Source organism: Pituophis catenifer, unplaced genomic scaffold (genome assembly GCF_029215685.1).
Source record: "Pituophis catenifer annectens isolate HBS135680 unplaced genomic scaffold, rPitCat1.0.hap2 SCAF_3, whole genome shotgun sequence".
NCBI classification, from domain to species: Eukaryota; Metazoa; Chordata; class Lepidosauria; order Squamata; family Colubridae; genus Pituophis; species Pituophis catenifer.
Genome location: NW_027256883.1, coordinates 28,720,060 through 28,744,893, shown reverse-complemented (window position 1 = coordinate 28,744,893; position 24,834 = coordinate 28,720,060). Strand labels below are relative to the sequence as shown.

Here is a 24,834-nt window from a genome sequence, read left to right as displayed (position 1 = left end):
GATGGATTATCCAGAAATGCAAATAACGTTTCATCAAGGAGAGAACGTAAAGTATCCTCCCCGACTCTGCCAAAGATTGTGGAAGGAAGAGAAAAAAAATAGCAACCGGGATGACTCGAACGCCTCCAAACGCCCATTCTTCTGAAAAGCAAAGAGCAGCATCGCATCAGCTGCCGGGTGGGCGGTGCTTGGCTTCCAGGGCAACCGGACAGAAGCGAGGCGCATGCGCACACCATCCACTTTCTGCCAACCGCCAGCGGCAGCTGCGGCCGGTGGCGATCGCCATGTTGATGCTGGGCAGGGGGCTGGACGCCAGGTAACGGGTCGCGGAGGGGCAAGAGGGGCTTCCGGTCTGCAGGAGCCCGCTCGGGTGCCACGCTCCCTGTCGTGGGGTGTGTGCTTGCCCCGGAATGGAGGGTAGCGTTGTACGGGTACGGCGGGGGCCGCCCCGCCCCGTTGAAGGAGAAGAGGGGGCTTGGGTTTGGCTTCCGGAAGAAAAGGTCTGTCAGTTTAAAAGCCCCCTTCCTCATCTCGATCAGGGCATATGGGAATGGTAGTCCAGCGCGTGCTTTAGGGCAGGGATGGGAGAGCTATGGCCATTTTATGACTTGTGGACTTCAACTCCCAGAATTCCCGAGCCAGGACTTGCTGGCACAGGATTTCTGGGAGTTGAAGTCCATAAGTCATAAAAGGGCCATAGCTCCCTATCCCCGCTTGGGCGGGAAACGCTGGAGGCTGTCTCGGCATCCGCGCTCTGATCCTGAAAGGAAAGAGGCGTGCGAGGCCCTCATCGCCCAGGTCCATCACCGGCGTGGCAGCGCGCTCGGGGACTCGCCTTCTGGGCGAGAAGCGGCCGTGTCCCCTCATTCAAGTTCCCCCAGCTTCTCTCCCTGGGCACAAAAGCCGTTGGGATCGATTTTTGATCAATGAACTGAAATCCGCCCTGCTGTCTCCCTCCCATATGCATATACGAAAAGGGCGAGCGAGAGGAGCCGTTTGCCTTTAGGACAGGACTTCAATAAACCTATGGTCGTGTTAGATTTTCCTCAGCAAAAACGATGTGATAAGCAAAGGGATTATGTCCCTTGCCTTTTATACATACTTGCCTACTGCAGGGAAGTATTATTTATTCTCTATGACGTGTTTGACTAACGAGTTGCTTTTCCTAAAAACAGTTGCTTTCATGTTAAGGATAACTTCCTATCTATCTATCCATCCATCCATCTTTATATGTCCCTTGCCTTTTGCAAGCCACTACTGCAGGGAAGTATTATTTATTTTCTATAATGTGTTTAATGAGTTGGTTTTCCTAACAGCAGTTGCTTTCATGTAGGTATAACTTACTTATTTACATTTATTATAGCCAGCAATTCCCCTCCACTTAGGGCAGCATACAGATACAAAACAATAAAAAGAGTTAAAAACATGCAATCTCACAGACAGTCCTGATTAAAACAATAAACTAAACCAGGGCCTGCATCTGAACAGCTGAACCCCAGGCCTAATACCAAATCCTGTCTTAAATACTTTTGGGAAGGCTAGGAGAATGCAGCATAGTTTGATAGCCTATATATGCTATTCTAGCAAAACTAGGTGGTTGTTTTTCAGGAAGCTCCACAAACAGGTTAGCAGCCAGTGGAGGCCTGGGGAATCCCAAGGGGCAGAGGAAGCAGGTCAGCAGAAGCGACTGGCACACTGAGGGCAGTTGCAGTCTGTAGGCAGAGTCTTATTTCCCATCCAGTCACCCAAGGTGATCATAAATCAAGATTTATCTGTATAGGTTCAATTTCTATTCAGATTTAATGGACACTCAGGTCTAACAAATGTTGCTTCCCCCATGTCTGTTGAAAGTTTGCTGGTATTGTTGGATGTGTTTATAATTCTCAACACTATCCTTTGCCTTTATTAACTTAATTCTCCTTTTTTAAATAGGGATAACCAGACCAAGCAAATACGGGAAGCTGTTTCAAATGTGGAAAAACATTTTGGTGAATTATGCCAAATATTTGCAGCATATGTACGAAAAACTGCCAGGCTACGAGACAAAGCAGACCTTTTAGTAAATGAGATACATGCTTATGCAGCTACAGAAACCCCAAATTTAAAGTTTGGATTGAAAAATTTTGCAGATGAGTTTTCCAAGCTTCAGGATTATCGCCAAGCAGAGGTATAAATTTACGTTCATGTATTTTCTTATGTCAGTACTCAAATTTTAAATGTTTGCATGTTATGACCATGATAATAAAATGAATTACATTTATTAGAGCTATTGGAATCCAATACCATACAGTGAAACTTACCCATAAACAGAACTTTCAATCTTTTGATAATTTCTGATGTAGTCCCTCTGATTCGTTCCAGAATAAATTTGCAGAGAGAGAATTAAACCCTTTTTTCAGTATATTAAGAAAATACCCTAGTAAGGGTTTGTGGGTTTAAGTTGTATTTGAATATAATCTTTCACTTTACAAGATGATTAGCAAATTAATAATTGTATTTTAAACTAAATGATGAGTATGCTAATAAATATGTCATTAGATTTCTTTATTTCAGAGCAAGGGTCTTTTTTCCTCTGCTATTTCCTTCTTGATTATTTTCTATATTTCAGATTCACTGAAAGTAATGGGAATTTATGCAATGAAAAATTCTAGAATGATTCATCATGACCTCTTTTTATAGGTGGAAAGACTTGAAGCTAAAGTTGTTGAACCTCTGAAATGTTATGGGACCATCATAAAACTTAAAAGAGTATGTGACAGACTTTGTTTCCCTTTTTCATGTTTTAAGGTACAGGTAGTCCTCAATTTATGACCACAATTGAGCCCAAAATTTCTGTTAAGTGAGACATTCATTAAGTGAATTTTGTCCCATTTTATTTATTTATTATTAATTATTTATTAGTCCAATTTATATGCCACCCTTCTCCATAGACTCAGGGAGGCTTACAATGCATTATAGCAATAGCCTGCATACTTTTATGTATATACCTGCTTATTAGGGCTTTCGCCCCCCCCCCCCAAGTGGTGTTGTTCTATACAAAGGTGGCTTATTGCCCCCACAATCCGGGTCTTCAATTTACCTACCTCGAAAGGATGGAGGGCTGAGTCAACCTTGAGCCTGGTGAGATTTGAACTCGCACTAATTGCAGGCAGCTGGCAGCTAAGTGCTAGCACTTAACAGCACTTAGTCCACTGCACCACCAAGGCACCCTTACAACCTTTCTTGCCACAGTTGTTAAGTGAATCACTATTGTTAAATTAGTGACATGGTTGTTAAGTGAATCTGGCTTTCCCCCATTGACTTTGCTTGTTAGAAGGTCACAAAAAATGATAACATGATTCTGGGACACTGCAACTATCACAAATATGAGTCAGTTGCCAAGTGTCCGAATTTTGATTACATGACCATGGGGATGCTGTAATGGTCATAAGTGTGAAAAATGGTCATAAGACACTTTTTTCAGTATAATTGTAACTTTGATCGGTCACTAAATGAACAGATGTAAATCGAGGACTATCTGTACTTCTCTAAGAACCTGTTGTTTCTAGTCTTTAATTCAAATAATCAAATCTTAAAATCTATAAAAGGCCATGTAATTAAAATTCTGCATGTTTAGATATTGAAAACTGGCAATATCCAGGATCTTTGAAATTCAAAAGCATATATTTACACAAAAATACATTTAACACAGGAAGCATGCATATATAATCATAATTTCATTTGTTCTTCCAAACCTTTATATAAATATACTGAATATTAAATCAAAAAAAGATTTACTATTTCAATATTTTCTGTTATATACTGTTGTATGTCGATCTTGGAAAAAATAGATAACATAGACTTGCTAGTTTGTTTGCATGACAAAGAGAGGATTGGGGCTGCATTCATGAGTAAAAAAGGCTTATTCATATTTTGTCTTATTAAATCAAAACCTGGATGGAATACAGTAAGTGTTTTCTTACAAAAATTGTTCCTACAAATTGCATTAGCTATTCAAATTCAGTTGCTTTAAAGTGGGATAAACTCTCATGAAGTTTATGTGTCAGTACCTTCCAGATCAGAAGCAATAGGCCTCTAGATCAGACTAGTCATTTTATGGCTCAAAGGCCACATCTAGCCCTTTGGTTGTCCCTGTCTGGCCGTCAGCGGCAGGGAGACAAGGCATTGGCATCAGTGGGGCCACGGGGGGGGGGGGGAGGGCTCCATACCAGTTTCTCCAGTTTCTCTTGTGGCCCTTTGGGGAAAGTGGCCCCTTGCTTATCCCTGCTCTAGATACCAATAGATGAAGATCCAGTTATGATAAATGGCTGTTTCCCTCATCTGTTGTCCAAGACTTTGGAAAACAGGATGCTGGAAAAACAAAAGGTACCTAGTAGTTCACCCTAAAGCAATTCTAAAAAATTGGGGAAAATACTTAATCGAAAAGCAATAACCTCAACCTCTCATTATCATTTAATCAATAGCCTAAGCAAATGCCTTAGAATGCCACAAAAATTTAAATAATTAGAAACCTCTTTTTAAAAAACATAGTTTTTGAAATGCCTACAATATGTTTGCAGGAGGATCTCAAAGCAACTTTAACAGCGAAGAACAGAGAAGCAAAACAATTATCTCAACTGGAGAGAACCCGTCAACGAAATCCATCTGATCGGCATATTATTGTATCCTTTGCACACATACTTATTTAAAACTTTATGTGCAATAGTTAAACTGTTGAAAAAGATTGGTACATGTAAAAAATCAAGTACAATTTCTTTTACATTGTTTTCCTAAAATTCCTTAGTTTACAAGCAGCTACATTGATTATCCAGCAATTAAAAGTAATTACCTGCTTATGGGATTCACTTTCTTTGCTCCCTAATTTGTTATAGTTTCAAGATTTACTAAAAAGCAAACGGTATCAATAATTTCTGTCTGATAAACTAGAAGCTTGATGAGTTGTTATACAGAAAGAATTGTTTAAATATCAGAAATACTGCTGTAGTATTTTCTATAACTTAAAACATATTCCTTTACTGTTAATACCTTCAGTCGCAGGTAAGTCTTATGTCTGAAACAATAGCATAAGATCTATTGATAATTATGTTTTTTTGTATTTATAATTGTTCCACCAGTAAGATAAAAATAAGTTATATATATATACCTACATACAGTAGGGCAAAAAAGTATTTAGTCAGCCACCAATTGTGCAAGTTCTCCCACTTAAAAAAATGAGAGAGGCCTGTAATTGTCATCATAGGTAGACCTCAACTATGAGAGACAAAATGAGAAAACAAATCCAGACAATCACATTGTCTGATTTGGAAAGAATTTATTTGCAAATTATGGTGGAAAATAAGTATTTGGTCACCTACAAACAAGCAAGATTTCTGGCTCTCACAGACCTGTAACTTCTTAAGAGGCTCCTCTGTCCTCCACTCATTACCTGTATTAATGGCACCTGTTTGAACTTGTTATCAGTATAAAAGACACCTGTCCACAACCTCAAACAGTCACACTCCAAACTCCACTATGGTGAAGACCAAAGAGCTGTCAAAGGACACCAGAAACAAAATTGTAGACCTGCACCAGGCTGGGAAGACTGAAATTGCAATAGGCAAGCAGCTTGGTGTGAAGAAATCAACTGTGGGAGCAATAATTAGAAAATGAAAGACATACAAGACCACTGATAATCTCCCTCGATCTGGGGCTCCACGCAACATCTCACCCCATGGGGTCAAAATGATCACAAGAACGGTGAGCAAAAATCCCAGAACCACACGGGGGGGACCTAGTGAATGACCTGCAGAGAGCTGGGACCAACATAACAAAGGCTACCATCAATAACACACTATGCTGCCAGGGACTCAGATCCTGCAGTGCCAGACGTGTCCCCCTGCTTAAGCCAGTACACGTCCTGGCCCGTCTGAAGTTTGCTAGAGAGCATTTGGATGATCCAGAAGAGGATTGGGAGAATGTCATATGGTCAGATGAAATCAAAGTAGAACTGTTTGGTAGAAACACAACTCGTCGTGTTTGGAGGAGAGAGAATGCTGAGTTGCATCCAAAGAACACCACACCTACTGTGAAGCATGGGGGTGGCAACATCATGCTTTGGTGCAAAGGGACCAGGACGACTGATCCATGTACAGGAACGAATGAATGGGGCCATGTATCGTGAGATTTTGAGTGCAAACCTTCCATCAGCAAGGGCATTGAAGATGAAACGTGGCTGGGTCTTTCAGCATGACAATGATTCCAAACACACCGCCCGGGCAATGAAGGAGTGGCTTCGTAAGAAGCATTTCAAGGTCCTGGAGTGGCCTAGCCAGACTCCAGATCTCAACCCCATAGAAAACCTTTGGGGGGAATTGAAAGTCCGTGTTGCCCAGCGACAGCCCCAAAACATCACTGCTCTAGAGGAGATCTGCATGGAGGAATGGGCCAACATACCAGCAACAGTGTGTGCCAACCTTGTGAAGACTTATAGAAAATGTTTGACCTCTGTCATTGCCAACAAAGGATATATAACAAAGTATTGAGATGAACTTTTGATATTGACTAAATACTTATTTTCCACTATGATTTGCAAATAAATTCTTTCCAAATCAGACAATGTGATTGTCTGGATTTGTTTTCTCATTTTGTCTCTCATAGTTGAGGTCTACCTATGATGTCAATTACAGGCCTCTCATCTTTTTAAGTGGGAGAACTTGCACAATTGGTGGCTGACTAAATACTTTTTTGCCCCACTGTATACTAAGATCAGTGGTAGATTTTCTTTGAAGAGCTCTTTCTTTAGAAGGCAAAAAAGAGTTTGGTAGCATGTTTTCTGACTAATATACATTATTAAAATTCATAAGTTAGCTAGCTAAATTGATTTTTGATAATTAAAGTTAATGACTAGTATTGGCATAAAGCATATTGCATAGCTAATTTAATTAGGTATACAAAAGATCCAAACTGCTGTACATCTTCATATTACCCTACAGAATTTGGTCACATTTTTAAAAAATCATCATTTAAGTCCTAACATATTATTTGTAAATAAAACTGATTAGAATGACCAGAGTTAGGAGTAAACAATTCATGGTCGGTTTCAGTGGTTTGTTCATTGCATGGGCACTATCTAGATTTAAATGGAATGTTCTTATGGTATTTTAAACTTTATTTTTTATTGTTTTATTTCCTAAGGATATAAAGATGGGGTATCTGTAGTATAAATAAAAATAATTAAACATTAAATAAACTCAAAATACTAAGAAAAATATTACTCCTAAAGTTAAAAACTACTACAGCAGCAAATCAGCTTAACGTCCATAAAACATTTGAATTAAGTTTTAGGAATGAAAGACTGAAAGAATAGTGCTTTATCAGCACATCTATTGCAAATAATGTTTCCAGTAAATATTTCTAAGTTATAGGTGAGAAAAATAGAAACATTTTCCCATCTATATCTTAGACATCTTTAGAAACATTTTCCCAAGGATCCTAAAGCTACAGCTGGCTCATGGTAAAACTGAGTCCCACTTCCAGTAGGGATTTATGGTTAATGGGTACTTAATATTCAGAAAAGAGCTTAAAAGGTTACCATTTTAAAAAGGCTGTTCCTACATCAGTTTGACTGTTTAATGATTTCCCCAATAGAGCATACTTAATTTGATTAAGAAATCAAGCTTTTCCAGTTGTGAGGGTGGAGGTTCATTCTCCAAGCTTGTGGGTTGTTTTCCAAACATTTCATTATCAGGCTCATCCTACACCCAAACTACAGATATTCGCCACTTTTCCAATTCTGCTAATGCTGATTATGTACAATATACTAGTGTAGATCCACTAGATAAATTTTTGCAATCACTGCTGTCTACAACATTTTTCATACTTACCATATAGTTTACCTAAAACAGCAATGAAACATTTTTAGAGTTGTATTTTCTATAAGGTTTATAGTACTTTCCAAATTGTGAGAAATATATAATTTATTTAAGAGTATGCTATCTAGGGGCTATCGATACAGCAGTATGCTTTCTCAGGCAGTTTATCTAATATTTTTTAAATAGAACATTGGAAAACATCTGTTGTAGGAAAAAAATCATTTTATTTTTAAGGCTGAAAGTGAATTACAGAGAGCCTCTCTGGATGCAACTAGAACAAGTCGGCAGTTGGAGGAAACAATTGATAATTTTGAAAAACAAAAAATAAAAGATATTAAGGTAAGTATGTAATTCTGGTACAAAGCAACAAAGCAATACAGATAGTGGGGTTTGCGGACTGTTTCTGAAATGGGAACAAACCTCTCCACACATTTAATGAACTTGCAAATGGGTGAGCCAAGTTGGTTAGCCTCCATATGATGAGGACCCTAGAAAGGATATAATTCCTGCTTTTATTTTTAAAATTGGCATGTTCAACTTTAGTGACAGAATTCAAATTACATTCACCAAATAATTAAAACTGGCAGTTTTTAAACAATCATAGTGCATGTCAGAGATAGAGTTTAGCCCCAGCAAATTGCTGCTTCTGTTAAAATACCTCATTTACAGTGAAGAACTACACTGCTTAGATTTATTACTGAATTTGCTCATACTAAAATTACAAAATTTAATTCTGCAATTAGTATTTGAATAGATTAACATTAAAATGTATTAATTCTAAGGAACAGGCAGTTTCTTTAGTAAATAAATGAAATCGGAACTCGGTACTTAACACTGAGCCAGATACTAGGATGTGTGGAAAAAAATAATGCTCAGCTGGTCCGTGCTGTTACATTTCACATAAGAAACCTTCAAACAAAAGTGTAGAACTTTTCCCAGTTGAAGTCAGGAAAGAACAAGTATTCTAGTCAACTGTTCAGGAATAAGTTGTGGCTGCACTGATCTCTTTTAGACAGATACTAATCAGCCTGTACAACAGGCACCAATTATACAAAGATTGTTACAAACTGTAAATTGAACATAAGTTTTTTTTTTCAAGCATAGTGAATTTTCTAGTTTTGATAGTGATGGCTCAATTATTGCCACAACTGTCATAAATCAAGAGATAGATAAATGTATATATAATAATCTACCCTTTATTTTTAGAACATACTTTCAGAATTCATTACAATTGAAATGTTATTTCATGGAAAAGCCTTAGAAATTTATACTGCTGCATTTCAAAATATACAAAATATTGATGAGAATGAAGATTTAGAGGTAAGAGACCAAATGCATCTTTGGTAAAGTTGTAATTAGTTGGTTTTGTAGTGTATTACAGTTTTAAAAGTTAGCTGTTGCAAAATAATTTAATATTTAAATAATATTTTATTGGATAATTGAATATATTTAAAAATGTATATGCTTCTATTCAACATAAACCTCAAGGAGTAATTATAGTCTATATATTTTAAAGCAGACAAAAATTAGATTGAATAAGCAACAGGAAGGCTTCCCATTCTTGCTCATTCTGTCCATAAGAGATGCAATTTATTAAATCTATCTTATCAAATAAAAAGTAGATTTGGTGACAGGAAACAATAGATTTATATTTACTGTCTTTCTAATTTCAACTTTTTAAAAATGTAATGTGCCTCCCTAAATTGTTATGAGAAGGAATGTGTTGAAATAATTTTTGCTGATTTAAGTGTTGGCCAGCTGCTAGCACTTCGAAATAAGTTTTTTTTTTGCAACATGGAAGGTAAGTAAATAAGCCTTTTTAACTTAAAATTCTTCCGCATCTAGAAGTTGGGATATAACAAGCCAGGCATAGGGAACATAAATTCTGCCAAAATTTCTTTAACTGTTTTTAATAATTTAAAACCAATGCCTTTCAAAAAAATAGATTTCTAGTTTTTCTCTTCAGTACTGAAGAGATAAAGGAAACTTCAGTTATACCAGCTCTCCTGCTTGACCTGCACATACTAACCAATATCCAGATTTTGGACTGATGTTCATCTCTGGTAACATATTTTCAGAAGAGATGAGCTGATATTGTTCAGCTTCCTCTCTTTGAAGCCATTTACAGTACATCCTAGAATCCTACTTTGATTTACACCAGTCTGTTCAGATTAAAATGCGGTCTACTGGGAGTATCCAAGAAATTATGCGTTGAAGTGATGTTTGTATCACTTAAATCAGCATAGTACTTAGGTAATCATAACTTCCTGAGAAATAGTGTGCCTCAGAATTGCTGCATGCATTCCAAATCTCACTATCAACATTTAAGTTTTATTAACAGGTATTTCGGAGTTCACTTTATCCACCAGAACATCAAACCCGTTTGGATATTGTTCGTGCAAATTCTAAATCTCCCCTTCAGAGAACTGGTTCTTCCAGAACGTGTACTGGAATAGTTCAGGTAAAAAAAGTTTTTAAATGTTTTTGTTATTAAGCAGCTACAATGTTTTAATATAGTCTTTCCAAATAATCTATCATCTCTAACTAGAAATCTATTAGATATCAAATTGTTTGAACGCCTGCTTTTCTTGCCAATTCAGTAAAGTTAAAAATGAATTTATAAAACCTTTTATTTCTAACAGCGAATACACATGCTCGGATGTGTAAATCATTTATGAAATATTACACATAATCAGATGTGTAAATCATTTATGAAAACCTTATTAGGGATAATAGTGGAACTTATTTTAAAGGCTTTTTAGTACCATTTTCAAATATTGAGGCTAGCATTTATAATAACAGCTGTGTGTAAAATACAATATGTTTTGGACTAAAAGCCGATTTTTAAATTTGAAAGCTTACGTGCCAATTTATTTTTGCATCTTATATGTATTTGTTCATTTTGGAAAATCTGGCTGAAAATACTTCCATTTGTAAGCCATTAAATATAATTCAGATAGATAGTTGATGTGTAGGATAGTCTGCCAACAATGAATCCTTACATACAAAAATTACTTTACAAAAATGTTTTCTTTCTCCAATGAATGCTTTTCAGTTGTTCTCAAACAGCTTATGTTCTTTGGTAGCAGATTGCTAGGAATCGTCTTAAGGAAGAGGAGGCAGATGAAGAGGAAGAGGAAGAAGATGAAGAATCTGAAACCACTAAGGAGGAAAGATAGCTTTTGCCACAACAAAACATTCCTCAAATTAAAAATACTAATTGTATTTACATTTCATGTTAAGACATCATAAGGCCAGCCATTAAAATTACTGCAAAAATGCATTATTTTGACCACCTTATGATCTCTTAATAGTATATGTACAAAAAGTTGCTAAAATTGAGATATTTTTAAAAAAATCACAAAGGATTCACAAAGTTTCCTGGTTTCTTTGCTTTTCAAAACAGATATTTCCATTGATTATCTACTAACACAGGGAATGAAGTATATGTTCATATTTATTAACAATGTAAGCAGTCATCCCCTTGTAACCAAATAAAATGACCTTCATAAATTCCTTTGACGCATTATAGAATCCATCCTCTGTCAAAACATCTAAATTTGCTTTGGTCTGTACATAATGCTCAGCTTACAACTACAATTGAGCCCCAAATTCTGTTGATAAACAAGACAATTACTGAGTTCTGCCTCATTTTATTTTTCCCCCCACATTTGTTAAGTGAATCACTGCAGTTGTTATGTGAAACATGCAGTCATTAAGCGAATCTGGCTTCCTCCATTGACTTTGTTGGGAGCTGGTTGGAAAGGTTATAAATGGTGATCACATTATCCCGGGTCAGTGTAACTGTCATAAATACACGCCAAGTTACCATGTGTCCATGGGGATGCTGCAGTGGTTGTAAGAGTGAAAACTAGTCATGTCACTTTTCAGTGCCATTATAACCTTGAACAGTCACTAAACACATGGTTGTAAGTTTAAAAACAAGTTATATCAGAAAGATCTTGATCGTTAATTATTTCCAGCACTATCTTCCAGCATGCCATATAACTGGAGAACTGTCAGTGAAACCTGAATATAATTTTCTCTGCCCATCCTTAGCCAGATTCTTCCCCAGAATCTAGTCTCTGGTGCTTAACTGAATAATCATATTTGATTTGTAACAGAAGTGAGAGTCAGTATTAAATGGTTTACACCTTTCAGCATTTTATGGTATAGCTTTTAGAATTCATGTGAATTTTAGTCAAAATTCACATGACTTTAGAAGAAAAATGGGATTTAATTTTTTTCTCATTTATAATTAGAATTAACATATTATTTATGTATTAGCGATATTCTAATCCATTCTATTTAATTGTAGGTTATCATATTTTAAAAATAAAAAATGCTTTAAAAACATTAAGTATTTATATCCTGTCTTAGTGATTCTGAAACTGAAGCCCATAGCATGATGTTTTTAAACTGTACAAAACGCTAAGTTTGAAACCAAAGAGAATATTTAACTTCCATCAACTATAATTAAAATGCAGATGTGCAAAAACCTAAAACTGAACCATAATCTCTTTACCTCAGTAATTTAAGATCAATTTACACTGTACAATAGTGCCAAGAATATTATCCTGGAATACAATGATTGATCTTGCAAATCAATATATGACAAACTGCATATCCATACTGAAAAAAAAAGCAGTTTTCTTTACTAATCATACTTGGAAAATATTTCCCTGGCCCAGCTAATTAGAGTAATAAATACTGCAAAGATATGTTGACTCCCTTTTATCGTGTCAAATACTATCTTTAAGAGAAAAACATAATTACTCAGAAGAGATGTGGTATATGAAATAAGATTTGTTGAGTTTCATCCTGACATCCCATATATAAGTGTTCAACATTGCCTTTAACAATCTGATTAACACCTTCCAGATTATGTTTAATTCCCAAGCAAAATAGTTGACTAAATTTGATGAGAATTGTAGTTTAATACATTTGGAAGACAGACAGTTGGGAAAGACTTGCCTAATGCATACAAAGCCAAGTTAAAATGATGCTGCAGCTGCAAGTACCCACGATAAGAAAAAAATGCCCTTACAATGCATGTAGATCAACTTGAAAATGTTTCTGAAGTTGTTTTAAATACTGGATACTTTTCAGCTGTCATTTCCTTTTTCTCCCTACCACAATACTTAAAAGAATGTGTTAAGTATATAGTATTATATACTATATCCATGATGGTGAACCTATGGCACACGTGCCCAAAGTGGCATGCGAAGCCATGTGGCTCGGCATGCACAGCCTTGCCTGTTTGTCTTCTGGGTTTCTGAAGCACATGCGTGCGTGACCATCAGCTGTCCTTCACATGCACAGCAATGCCGAAAACTGGTGTGCGTATGCATGCCAGCCAGCTGATTGTCAGGTGCACTAGAACCCAGAAGTTCGGCTTTTCTGGAGCATGGCCCTATTTCCATGCAACCTTTTTGGCACTTGGTGCCAAAAAGATTCACCATCACTGTACTATATAGTATAGTATGCTACCCAAGGATAATACTATTGCCAAATTAATAGAAAATCTAGATATGAAACAAAATTATAGGGGTATACAGGGGTATCACAATAAGTTGCATTCTTTAGACTATACTATGCAATATTTTAAAATTGTGCCTGCTCCTATAAAACTTAATTTATAAAATCATTACCTATGTTCACATCTGCCCAATATAAAACTTATTAGAATTGAAGATATTACTGCTATGAATAAACAATGCATCAATGACCCATCCACATATTTCAGTGCATGTACTTTTATTTTAAAAGAAAGGCTGAGCTGACAATAACAAAACCATTCAAGCTATCACTGAGAATTAACAATGGACAAGAATCCTATGGATTTAAGTTAATATATACAAGGATGACACAACCTATGCTTTTGAACAACTCTGAAAATACAATGTTTTACATCAAACCATATTTAGATAAACTGCAAATATACATGCAGAAGAGGGATGAAATACATGTCAAATTTCATAATTCAGCTATGCATATTTTAAAGATAACTTGGCAGAACTATGAGGTTGAACCATTATTTTTAAAAAATCAATTAAAAATGCTGCAATTTAAAAATTAAACAATGCTTTATAATGCTTAACCTTTGGGGGTTTCTTCATTTTCCAAGTAAAAAGTTGTGAATTATAATGAAATAATACTGTATATTTATTCTACCTCATTTTCATCTATACCAAGGTTAATCTAACTTTGCGCTGGCCTATTGGCCTATCGTTCAGTTCATTAATAGCAGCCTCTGCCTCTTTGTAATTTATTAGAGCAATGATTGCTTCACCAGAAAACATTCCATATTCATTGTGCTGAACAGAAAGAGATTCTGGTATAATTTTATAGCCATGGAAAAAATCCAGAATTTCATTAGGAGAAGCTCGAAATGGTATATTTTTTAATTTGATCAATGTTACAGAATCTGAGCCACCATCAAAGTTAGAATCAGGCACAAAGCGCCTATCAGAAAAATTTCCAGGAATACCATCACCAAATTCTTTAAATTGGGGAGGACCTCTATCAGATGAGCAGATATAATCATCGGACAGGCTTCTATAGTCACCTTCCTGCACAGAGGGTCCTTCTGAATCAACAGAGTAAAAGTTTTCATCTCTTTCATGACTACGGTGATGCCCTTGCATCTTTTCATTAGATGCTGATGAAATATTTATACCAAACTCTTGCATTTGTTCCTCGGGTATACATCTTAAGAGTACCTCTGTCCCCAAAAAGCATCGGCGATTTAAGCTTTCAGCTTTTCGGGCCTGATTTTCTGTCCTGAATTTAACTAGTGCTTCTCCCAGTCCAACTCCTTTGTCATCATAAAGCAAATAAATGTCATTGTCATCAATGTTAAATCCTGCAAAGAATTTTTGTACTTCAACATTTGTCACATCAAATGGAAAATTTCTTACATACACACATGTCTTTGAGCCAAGGTAGCCATCTTGATTATTTTTATCCTTTACATGGCGATATCCTTCTGGTGATCTTTTAACTTCAGAAGACCCAATTGCTTCTTGCACTCTTTTTTTGGAAACAGGAAAAATGTAAACTTGTCGTCCAAAAAGTTCAAGCTTGTGATAAGTCAATGATGCTGTATATGCTTCTTCTGATCTGAGTGTAATAATTGCATCCTTGTTTCTTGCCTTATAATGAGCTTTTAGAAAAGTAATGTCCTTGTTCATTAAAGTTAGCGCCTCAAAGAACACCCGCAAGTCCTTCTTTTTAACAGCAGCAGACAGATTTTTAAGATATATGTAATATTCCTTGCTCTGAGGTGAATGAGACTGGCTTGGACCAGAGAAAGGTGAATGAGAATGGGTTTTAACCCTCCTTGGAGACCTTGAATGAGTACGTACTGTGATCCTCCTTGGAGAATGTGAATGCATAGGTTCCATGACCCTCCGTGGTGGTGACTTTGAACCATTGCGTGCTGTGACCCTCCGTGGAGGAGATCTTGAGCCAGTGTGTGCCATATCCCTCTGAGGAGATCTTGAAAAGGTATGTGCCATAACCATTTGTGAAGGAGATTTTGAATAGCTGCATTCCGTAATCCTCCATGAAGGAGATCTTGAATTAACCTGTGATACTACTCTACGTGGTGGAGTTCTGGATCGGGTACGTTTCCTTGAAGGCAAATAGTTTGGCTCTTTTTTTGGATGTTCTGCGTTTGAAAAATATTGTCCTTTATTCAAATTATGCTGAAAGTGGAAAGAATTATCTATCTCCTCTTCTATTCTGCCACCATACTTAATCCATGTTCCTTCACTGGAGGGACGTACTTCTATAAACCGTGAACCCATATAATTCCTATCTCGTTGCAGTCCTTTCATGGCATCACTTAATGTAGCAAATTTGACCAAACCATCTCCATTGATTCGACCATTGGATTTTAACATAATTATCTTCTCCACTTGTAATCCAGAAAAGAAATTGAACACATCGTCTTCTGTTGAAGAATAAGGCATACCACGTATGAATAAATATAACCTATCAGATTTAGATGTTTCGTCCCTAGGCTGGTTAAAATTCGATTTTGAAATATTTATATTACTGTTTCGAGAGCCACTAGAATGAAACTCATCCTCCAAAGGAACTCTGGAATCATGGCTAGATTTACCAATTCCCTTTTTAATGACTTGAACTATATTTGAAAGGTTGCCAACATCATGTGTTCCAGAATGATTAGGACCTGTCCGCCTAGGTCCTCCTCCTCTTCCTCCACGATCAAATCTCTTCCTATTAATTTCTATTATGCTCTGCATTTCTGCCTTGCTACTAAGAAAGAACTGTATACGTGAATCCTTGATAAATCCTCCTGAATAGCTCATTGCTTGTCTGGCATCTTCATCTGTTGCAAATATAATAAAAGCTTCCCCCTTTTCTCCTCCAATAATATGTACACCTCCATCAGGAATATTCAATCCTGAGCAGAAACGACGAATATCTGCAGAACCCGCAACAAGAGGAAGTCCCTGTAAACGGATGACTACAGCCATTTTGAGCTCAACCCACAGCAATAATCACCTGTGGACAAAAAGGCATACATGATAACAAGCCTTTAGTATACTGGAAGAATGCTAGGCCTACTCTACACCACTTAAAACAAAAATCCTGACATTGAAAGAATAATGCCTACATTTCAAATCATACAACCTAATTTAATCTGAATATTTATAAACACTGGCCAGTCTGAAATAAGTGTACAGTTCCCAATAATAATCTCAATCATAAAAGCACCAATGTCATTCATAAAATCTATGATGAAAGGTATCAAAGCTTTCACAGCATCTTATAAAATCCAGTAAAAGAAAACATCTTGTTTCCCATTATCTGACATCCTGAATTACTTTGATCAAAAAGATGTCATATCACTTCCAAGCAATAATAAAGTTTAAGCTTTTTCTGCCAGGCCAGCTCATCTCATAAAGAATTAATTTCAGTAACTTTTTCTCCTTGTTTATTCTTTCCTATGATTAGACAGCCAACTGTACATCTTCCTTTGCAGTGATCAGCTTGGGAAAAAAGCCATCAAATCTGACAATACAAATATCAAGCTTTCAGAAGCTTACCTGGTTCTTCTTGGAAGGCCTGATAAAGGCTGTGAAATCAACTGTGGAAAGAAAATGAAACAAAATTAATGGCCAAGAAGCAGATTTACATTTTAAGCCACATTCAGGGGGATATCCAGAACCATGATGAACATTAACAACCCAGTAAGAAATAAAAAATAATAAGTTGTTCCGTTTCTTTCCTATTCCAGAGACGTACCAAAAAACAAAACAGGATTTGTGAATTTCAATTGTATATCTGGTTTTTCACATGTTTTGAGAGAGGTTCATTATGCTCTCTACTTAAACTGATGTCAGCAACAGTGATATGAGATTTATCTTCAAAATTTTGATACAGGTAAAAAAATCTGATTAAAAATATTCTTTTCCTTAATGTCCTCAGTCCTTGAAAGTTCCACATTAAAAAGCAAGTGTCCAGTTCTTCTAACATGCTTTTTCTTTTAAAAAAATAGCAGAATGTTCATCAAAAATTGAATAAGTGACCAAATTAATGAAGCATACACCATTTCAGAAATTCCAGGAAAACATATTGATGATATACCAATTTCCCCATAATGCTTGCTGTGCCAATATGAATCCAGAGAAATCCAGTATGTTAGAATAACTTTGAATTTAGAAGTACCGTACCTTGCAAAGGTAGAAGTATACGTGTAATGACTGTGTGCAGAAAGATTTATACAGCACTTGTAATATCCATATTTCACAAGTTTCCAAAAAAAGAAAATAACAGAAAAATACAGTACAAACCTATATAACCTTAGAGAAGGTCCCACTAAGCTTATCAAAGTCCACTTACAAATGTACACAGTACTGTAGTTTCAGTATCAAAAACCTATTACAATATCGAATACATGGAAGGAAATATGTTCGATTTAATATTCTATTAATAGAATATTAATATCAGAACCCAAATCAGATATCTGATGAATAAAAAGATTTAAGACTGTAAACAATTATAGACCAAACAAATAGACCAAACATTCGTTATCTGTCATTAAGCTTAGAATCAAACTTTCTCCACATCCTCAAACGTATGGCACATCCATCTTTCCTTTTAAAGACCTTACATAATTTGTAAGGGCCAATCCATAAGTAGTTTCTACATTTCACTGAAAACAATGGCAACTAATCTGGGGACATGAATAACAACTTGTTCAAAAAGCTTACATCAACAATTTATAGCTTTCATGCAATGCTAGCTAGCCAGCTATAACTGTTACTAACATTATTGGGCGGCTCAATTTTTCCCCTGAACACAAGTGAATAATAAACAACTAGATCTAACAAAGAAAGACTGATAGCATTATATCCTGTCCTTTATTTCCAAGAGGTCTACTGAGCGATGAAAAAGCCTTCAGGAATCCCAACTGAAGTAAAATTAACAATTATTAAAATTTCAATTCCTGATTGTCAAGTAAACCAACTCATATACATTAATCTGATAACAAGAGGAGAAAAAACATATCAAACAAGGAGTTCAGTAATTCAGTACAACTTATTTCTGAGCAGTACCCTGTTCGTAAGCTTTAAAACACCTTCTAAAAACCAACTGAATACTGTAGTTAACCACATGCAAAAAAGAAAAACACCTCCAACCCTCTATGGACCAGTTCATATTATACAATTCCGTACACAGGATGAATGTCAGATGAAGTGGTTTATTTATGTTTTTGCAGTTAAAATATACGCTCTGCATTTTATTCTTCTGTAGTTCATATGTGAATTTGAGCAAGCAAGCATGGATTCCTGTTAAAACAGGCACATTCATTCCTATCCATTCAATGACTACTGCTGGAGTAGTGGCTGGTTGAACTCTTTTTTCCCAGGAAGGTAGTTGCAAAGATGTATTCCTCCTAGAAAATTGCAGAGTAGCAGAAATCTGGAATATGAGGCATGATTTCCGTGATTGTAATCCTGGTAGAAAAAGACATTGCAAAAAGACCAGGTGGGGTGAAAAAGCATGTCTTCTCTCTAGCAATGATCAATACCCATACAGATATGTTGACTAAGATGTGATCAGAAATACATATCGTGATGGAAATCAGCGGGTGGAAGAGCTGCGACTCCGGAGTTTCTTCATCTCGTACAGGGTCTACATACAAATTCGGTTTCTAGTATCGTCCAACTCACTTCCTCGGGAAAACGTTCGGAATGATCCAATGTTGTCAGGGAAAGCGCCATTAAACCAGCGAACGAAAGGACAAGAACTACGAGGCCTTCCGTAGCGTGTTCCATCCTGAAAGAACCAGGGCGACCATTTCCAAGCACACCAAACAGTCTTTCTTTCTTTCTTTCCATCCCCGTCCTAAACAGGGAAAGCATTCGCTTCCGGCTAATTGTTTAAAACGCCTCAATATTTTATCAAAACACTGAACAGCAAAACGCCTCAGCATCACCATCCCTGCAGCAGGAGCTGCCCGCGTTTTTTCCCACCCCTTTATTTACACAGCACCGCTTGCCGGCCTCAGTCGGCCTCTCAGCTCAGAGCCCGACGCGAGAACACGGAATGCAAAGTGCGGCCTAGACGCTCCTGTCGAAAGCCAGCAACCCCCACAAACACATTCGCACACATTCGGACACCCGTTAAGAATGACCCGCTCGCCTTTCATTTTTACTAACCAGGCCCCTGGGAGTCGAATGAGGCCTCGAAAGAGCCTCAGTTCCGTTAATTTCCCGCGGGAAAGAGGAACAGAAACCCGCGCTTGCTTTTAACAGGTTATGAGGCAAACGCCGCGGCCTTTTCCCCTCTGCACTCGGCCGCGCCAATCTCTCCAGGCGTCCGTCAGGAAAGCGGCTGCGGGCGTCTCGCCCTCTCAAAAATTACAATGCGGCCCCCCCGCTTCGACCTCCCGAAGCGAGAAAAGACCGATCCGCAATAGACAAAATGGCAGCCGCGCTTCCGCTCCAGCTCCCTGCGTCCCACCTCAGCAAAGCCATCGAGCGCGACTTTCCGCGCGCAGGCTCAGAGTGGTACTTTAAAAACGCATGCGCCGTGCCCCGGAAGTTCAAAGTTTGGTCGGGCATGCGATGTGCCTCATCGTTTCCGATGGCCGCTAGTGCAATTTTTTTTTCACGTGCTTAAAAAAAAAACCGTCAAAAGTTTTGTAGAAAGGAAGGGCGGGAGGAGTGCAAATTTTGCTAGCAATCCGATGGCGTTTTGCATTGGACTCGAAAATTTAGCATAATATAAAGTCCATTTGGCCTCCTAGAGTTTTCTTAAATACAAACTCAGAATTTTTTTAAAAAAAAAAATTATACAAGTTATTTATACAAGTAACGTGTAACGATGTGGATAATGCCAGCATCCTGAAAACCAAAGAGCTTTGATTTTAAATAGGTTAATGATTTCATGTGACTGATTTTTATCTCCCATTTTAATGCAGTGCTGTTCTCTATATGTCTATGGAGATTCTCAGTCACCCAGGTCACGGTTGTCGGAAAGGTGTTTTTTCAAGATGCAAATGCAGGGGTGAAATCCAGCAGGTTCTGGAGAACCAGTAGCAGAAATTCTGAGTAGTTCGGAGAACCGACAAATACCACCTCTGGCTGGCCCCAGAGTGGGGAGGGAATAGAGATTTTGTAGTATCCTTCTCCTGAGTGGGGTGGGAATGGAGATTTTGCAGTATCCTTCCTCTGCCACACCCACCAAGCCACATCCACAGAACCGGTAGTTAAAAAATTTGAATTTCACCACTGGGCAAGTGGAATTTCTGGGTTTTTTTGAAGACAAGAAGCTTGCAAAACGTCTTCAAAGAAAAACCGGAAAGTCCAGTTGCCTCTTGAAAAAGCACCTTCTCTGTGTTTCAATATGCATGAAAAAATTAATTTCATTGATATTTTTGAGCTTAAATAGTATTGTGATATATATTGATGATGGTGGTAATGATGATGATGTTATCCATTCAGACATGTCTGATTCTTGGTGATTATATGGGCCAGGGGTCTCCACATTTTCCGATCACTTGTTAAAAAAGACAAACATTTCCAATCATTTTCTGTACATAAGAACGTCTAACATCCAAAGTGATGAAGCAATCAATCATGTTATTTCAAAACTAGGTAGTCCTCAACTTATATTTACAGTTGGGAACAAAATTGCTAAACAATGCGCGTGCTAATGAGTCAAACCTCATTTTTCCAACCTTTTCTGACAGGGTTGTTAAGCAAATCACTGCAACTGTTAAGTGAATCATGCGGTCATTAAGTGAACCCACCTTTCCCCATTAACTTTGCTTATCAGAAGCTGACTGACAAGGTTAGAAATGGCAATCGTGACCATGGGATGCTGCAACCATGATAAATACATACCAGTTGTCAAATGCCCAATTTTTTACCATGTGACTATGGCAATGATGCAACAACTGAAAGTGCGAAGAATCACTTTTTCAATGCCATTATAACTTTGAACGGTTATGAAATGCATGGTTGTAGGGGGATTCAACTCATCTGGAGGTTTCAGTGTCCAAAGTGTGCAGTTACATTTTCCAACTGGTTAGAAAATAATTTTATATTTAAATTTATAATATTACAATAAGCATTTTTATCATTTGTAAAATGCATTTTTTAAGTGTGTTTTAACAAATCGATTTTGTTGATTTTGCCAGTTGCAGCAGCCTAAGAAATAGATTCAAAATCATTACCTGAAAAATGTGTTACTGAAAAACACTGTGAAGTACTTAATAAGTACATAAAAATGTGACTTCAGCAACAGAGTGGTCAATGCCTGGAATGCACAACCTGACTCTGTGGTTTCATCCCAAACCTCCCAAAATTTTAACCTAAGACTGTCTACTGTTGACCTCACCCCATTCCTAAGAGGTCTGTAAGGGGCATGCATAAGAGCACCAGTGTGCCTATCGTCCCTGTCTTAATGTTTCCTCTATTTGTATCTATTTTATGTATTCAGTTCATGCTTATACTTATATATATTACCTAATATGTTCTTGACAAATAAAATAAAATAAATAAGTACAAAGAATTATTGAAAACTACTGTTCAAAGATTATTACACCAAAAAGACCTGTGAAAATGAAAGCTAAATTTAATAAAATTTTGCAACCATCCATTTAATCATATCAATGATGTCCTAATACTTACTATCATCTGTATAAGTGATGTTGACAATGTTTTTTTTTTAATTTAAGATCTCATAGGTAATAATATATGCACTACACTCTCAAATACTCAATTAAATACTGTTAATACTGTTTTTTAAATGCAGTATTTTGTTTTAATTCAACAAAAATAATAACATGGGGGAAAGAAGTGCAGATTATGATTAATTTTCATGGACTGCTATTCACTCATCAAATGATTGAAATGTAATCTTCCAATGCAAGGATTCCATTCAAAATTGAACCACCTTTCGTTGAATGAGCCGCAGGACCTCGCGATACTTTTACTGAATATCGAGACGGAGAAAGTGGTCCTGCGTCCGTCTGTGATTTTGTTTTTTAACCCTAATGGCGCTCCGTAGTTCGCGTTTCAAACCCGCCTTTCCAACCAGGTTTAGGGAGTTCTCGATGGGGTGGGCGGGGTCGAAGCTTCAGTAGCCATGGCGACGCTGCGGCGGTGGCTTGCCGCGGCGCTGGTGATGCTCCCGTTGAGCGCGGGTCGCGGCTTCTTCCTCCCCTTGCGCGACCCACAGAGCTGCACTGCGGCTCAGTACTTCGATATCGCCAGCTTAGACTGCAAACGTTGCGGGGAGTTCCAGAAGCAAAGCGCTCAGGGTGAGACTACCTGAAGGTTCAGCCTGATGGAGGGTGGAGCTTTTTAAAAGGTCTATTCAGAAAGTTGCACTTAATTCAGTGGATCTTCTCGAACATAAGTGCATGTAGAATTGCAGGTTCATTTATTTCCCCAAAAGAGCAGATAGTTGTGCTTGGCTCACCCAAGCATCTTTTGGACATTTTGTAACTAATGGGCAGATCAGGAAGAGTAGCTGCTCCTTGTCATTGGATCACCTCCAGGGAAAATAATGCATATAACCACAGGGAGAAATTAAGCAAGATGGTGAAATTGCTTTAAAATGTGTTTATGAACAAGCAAATTGTTTGTTTGTTAATAAAAGGACAAAACCCCACATAGTTGTGGACAACAAGCCTCCAGTTCTTGCTTCATGCTGAGGGTGTGTGAGTAAATAGAAGGTGCCATATATTTTGCTGGAGCTAATTCTTTTGTGCAGTCATTCCCTGTCCAGACAGAGAAATACTAAATGCTGGGATTATTGGGCAAATGACCACTATTATTCTCTCTGGATGATGGCCAGGCAACCTTATTTAGTTCTGGAGATTGCAGATGGGTGGGTGGAAAGATTACGTGTATATATTTACATTCACACATTCTTACATTTAAGCCCTATCTTCCATTAATCTTGAGCATTATATTTGGAAGAAAAAGGAAAGCAACTTTTCCCAACTGCTATTAAACTGTAGATTCTTTCTATGTGAAATAAAGGTGGCCTCTGGGTAGAAGGGGAGAAACTTAATCCCCTTTCCATCTATTGATTCATCTCAATATCAGTGGATTCCCACTAGTAGTGAAGGACAGTGAAAACCCGCTAAAGGCACCTTGTTAAGAACATTTCAAAAGCTGATTCTGTCAGTTCTTTCTGAATTTTTGGGATCTCAAGATTGCCTCTTTTTTCAGGTTTGACTCTAGTATTGGAACCTGCTATAGAATACTTACTGTCAAGCCAACATGCTACCAGGAAAAATGAAGATTACTTTAGAAAAATGATTGCTATTTATTTCTTTAATTTATATAGTCATCCAACTTTTAATTGCTTCTCTGGACAATGAACATAAAATATTTAAAACCAATGAAAACAGAAATAATAATAAACATAATAAACATAATAAAAATGGTGCACTGGACAGAGAACTTTTAGAGAGTATTTCAAATGCAGGTAGTCCTCAGCTTATGACCACAATTGAGCCAAAAGTTAAGTTGCTAAGCGAAACATTTGTTAAGTGAGTTTTGCCCCATTTTACGACCCTTCTTGTCACAGTTGTTAAGTGAATCATTGCAGTTGTTAAATGAGAAACACGGTGATTAAGTGGCTTCCACATTGACTTTGCTTGTCAGAAGGATCGCAAAAGCTTATCATGTGACCCTGGGACACTGCAACCATCATAAATATGAGCCAAGCATCCAAATTTTGATCACATGACCAAGGAGATACTGCAACAGTCATAGATGTGAAAAATGGTCATAAGTCACTATTTTCATTGCTGTTGTAACTTTGAACAGTCCCTAAATGTAAGTCAAGGACTACCTGTAGTTGACATATCTTATTGGCCAGAAACCCGTAAGCTACTTTTATGATTTGTCCTCATATTTTTCCAGAATACATTGTTCACCAGAAAACCCAGCATAACTGTTGGAAGGTTCCTTAAAAACTTTTGAAGGCAACATAGGTAGAGAAATTTAAGAGATCTCTTTCAGTCAAATCCATATTAAAGCAAATATTTTAATTTGAAGCAGATAATACAACAAGATATTGTGTATTTTTCAGGTACATCATGTGATTGTCTTCCAGGATTCAAAAAAGTTTTTGATAAAGATGGAACATCTATTATGTGTGAAAAATGTCCAGAAACCATGGTAAAATCAACCTAAAATATTTTTATTAGAAAAAGTAGGTGGAATAATTTTGTTTTTTTCTATGTTACAAGCTTCAAAGTGAGTTTTAAATAAATTTAATCTTTCATTTAGAATGGAGTTACTCAAGATGGATGGGACTGCATTACTTGTCCTAGTGGCTTAACTATAGAAGGAAAATGTATATGTGCTAATAATGAGATTCTAGGTAAGAATTTTACAGTTATTTTATGCTTATTTGTTTAGAATAGAATAGAATAGAATAGAATAGAATAGAATAGAATAGAATAGAATAGAATAGA

The 24,834-nt window shown here is 37.0% G+C and overlaps 3 protein-coding genes across 3 annotated transcripts in view; 2 read left to right on the top strand and 1 right to left on the bottom strand.

The window, feature by feature from the left end:
• Positions 1-258: 258 nt before the first annotated feature.
• On the top strand, positions 259-11,131 carry CIBAR1 (CBY1 interacting BAR domain containing 1). The gene is made up of 9 exons (XM_070940453.1): positions 259-316; positions 1,933-2,167; positions 2,680-2,748; positions 4,560-4,661; positions 5,032-5,037; positions 8,085-8,189; positions 9,057-9,170; positions 10,192-10,311; positions 10,940-11,131. Exons 1-9 carry the CDS (start codon positions 285-287, stop codon positions 11,027-11,029), a joined length of 873 nt encoding a protein of 290 aa, XP_070796554.1. The 5' UTR covers positions 259-284; the 3' UTR covers positions 11,030-11,131.
• Positions 11,132-13,588: 2,457 nt separating this feature from the next.
• Positions 13,589-19,806, bottom strand: RBM12B (RNA binding motif protein 12B). Its single transcript, XM_070940454.1, has 3 exons — positions 19,550-19,806; positions 16,931-16,971; positions 13,589-16,385 (listed from the first exon to the last, which is right to left on the bottom strand). Exon 3 carries the CDS (start codon positions 16,355-16,357, stop codon positions 14,036-14,038), a length of 2,322 nt encoding a protein of 773 aa, XP_070796555.1. The 5' UTR covers positions 16,358-16,385; positions 16,931-16,971; positions 19,550-19,806; the 3' UTR covers positions 13,589-14,035.
• Positions 19,807-22,484: 2,678 nt separating this feature from the next.
• Positions 22,485-24,834, top strand: part of TMEM67 (transmembrane protein 67) — a 35,587-nt gene continuing 33,237 nt past the window's right edge. The window contains exons 1-3 of the mRNA XM_070942126.1: positions 22,485-22,659; positions 24,447-24,535; positions 24,647-24,740. Coding sequence (XP_070798227.1) covers positions 22,485-22,659; positions 24,447-24,535; positions 24,647-24,740 — 358 coding nt within the window. The remainder of the gene's footprint in view (positions 22,660-24,446; positions 24,536-24,646; positions 24,741-24,834) is intronic.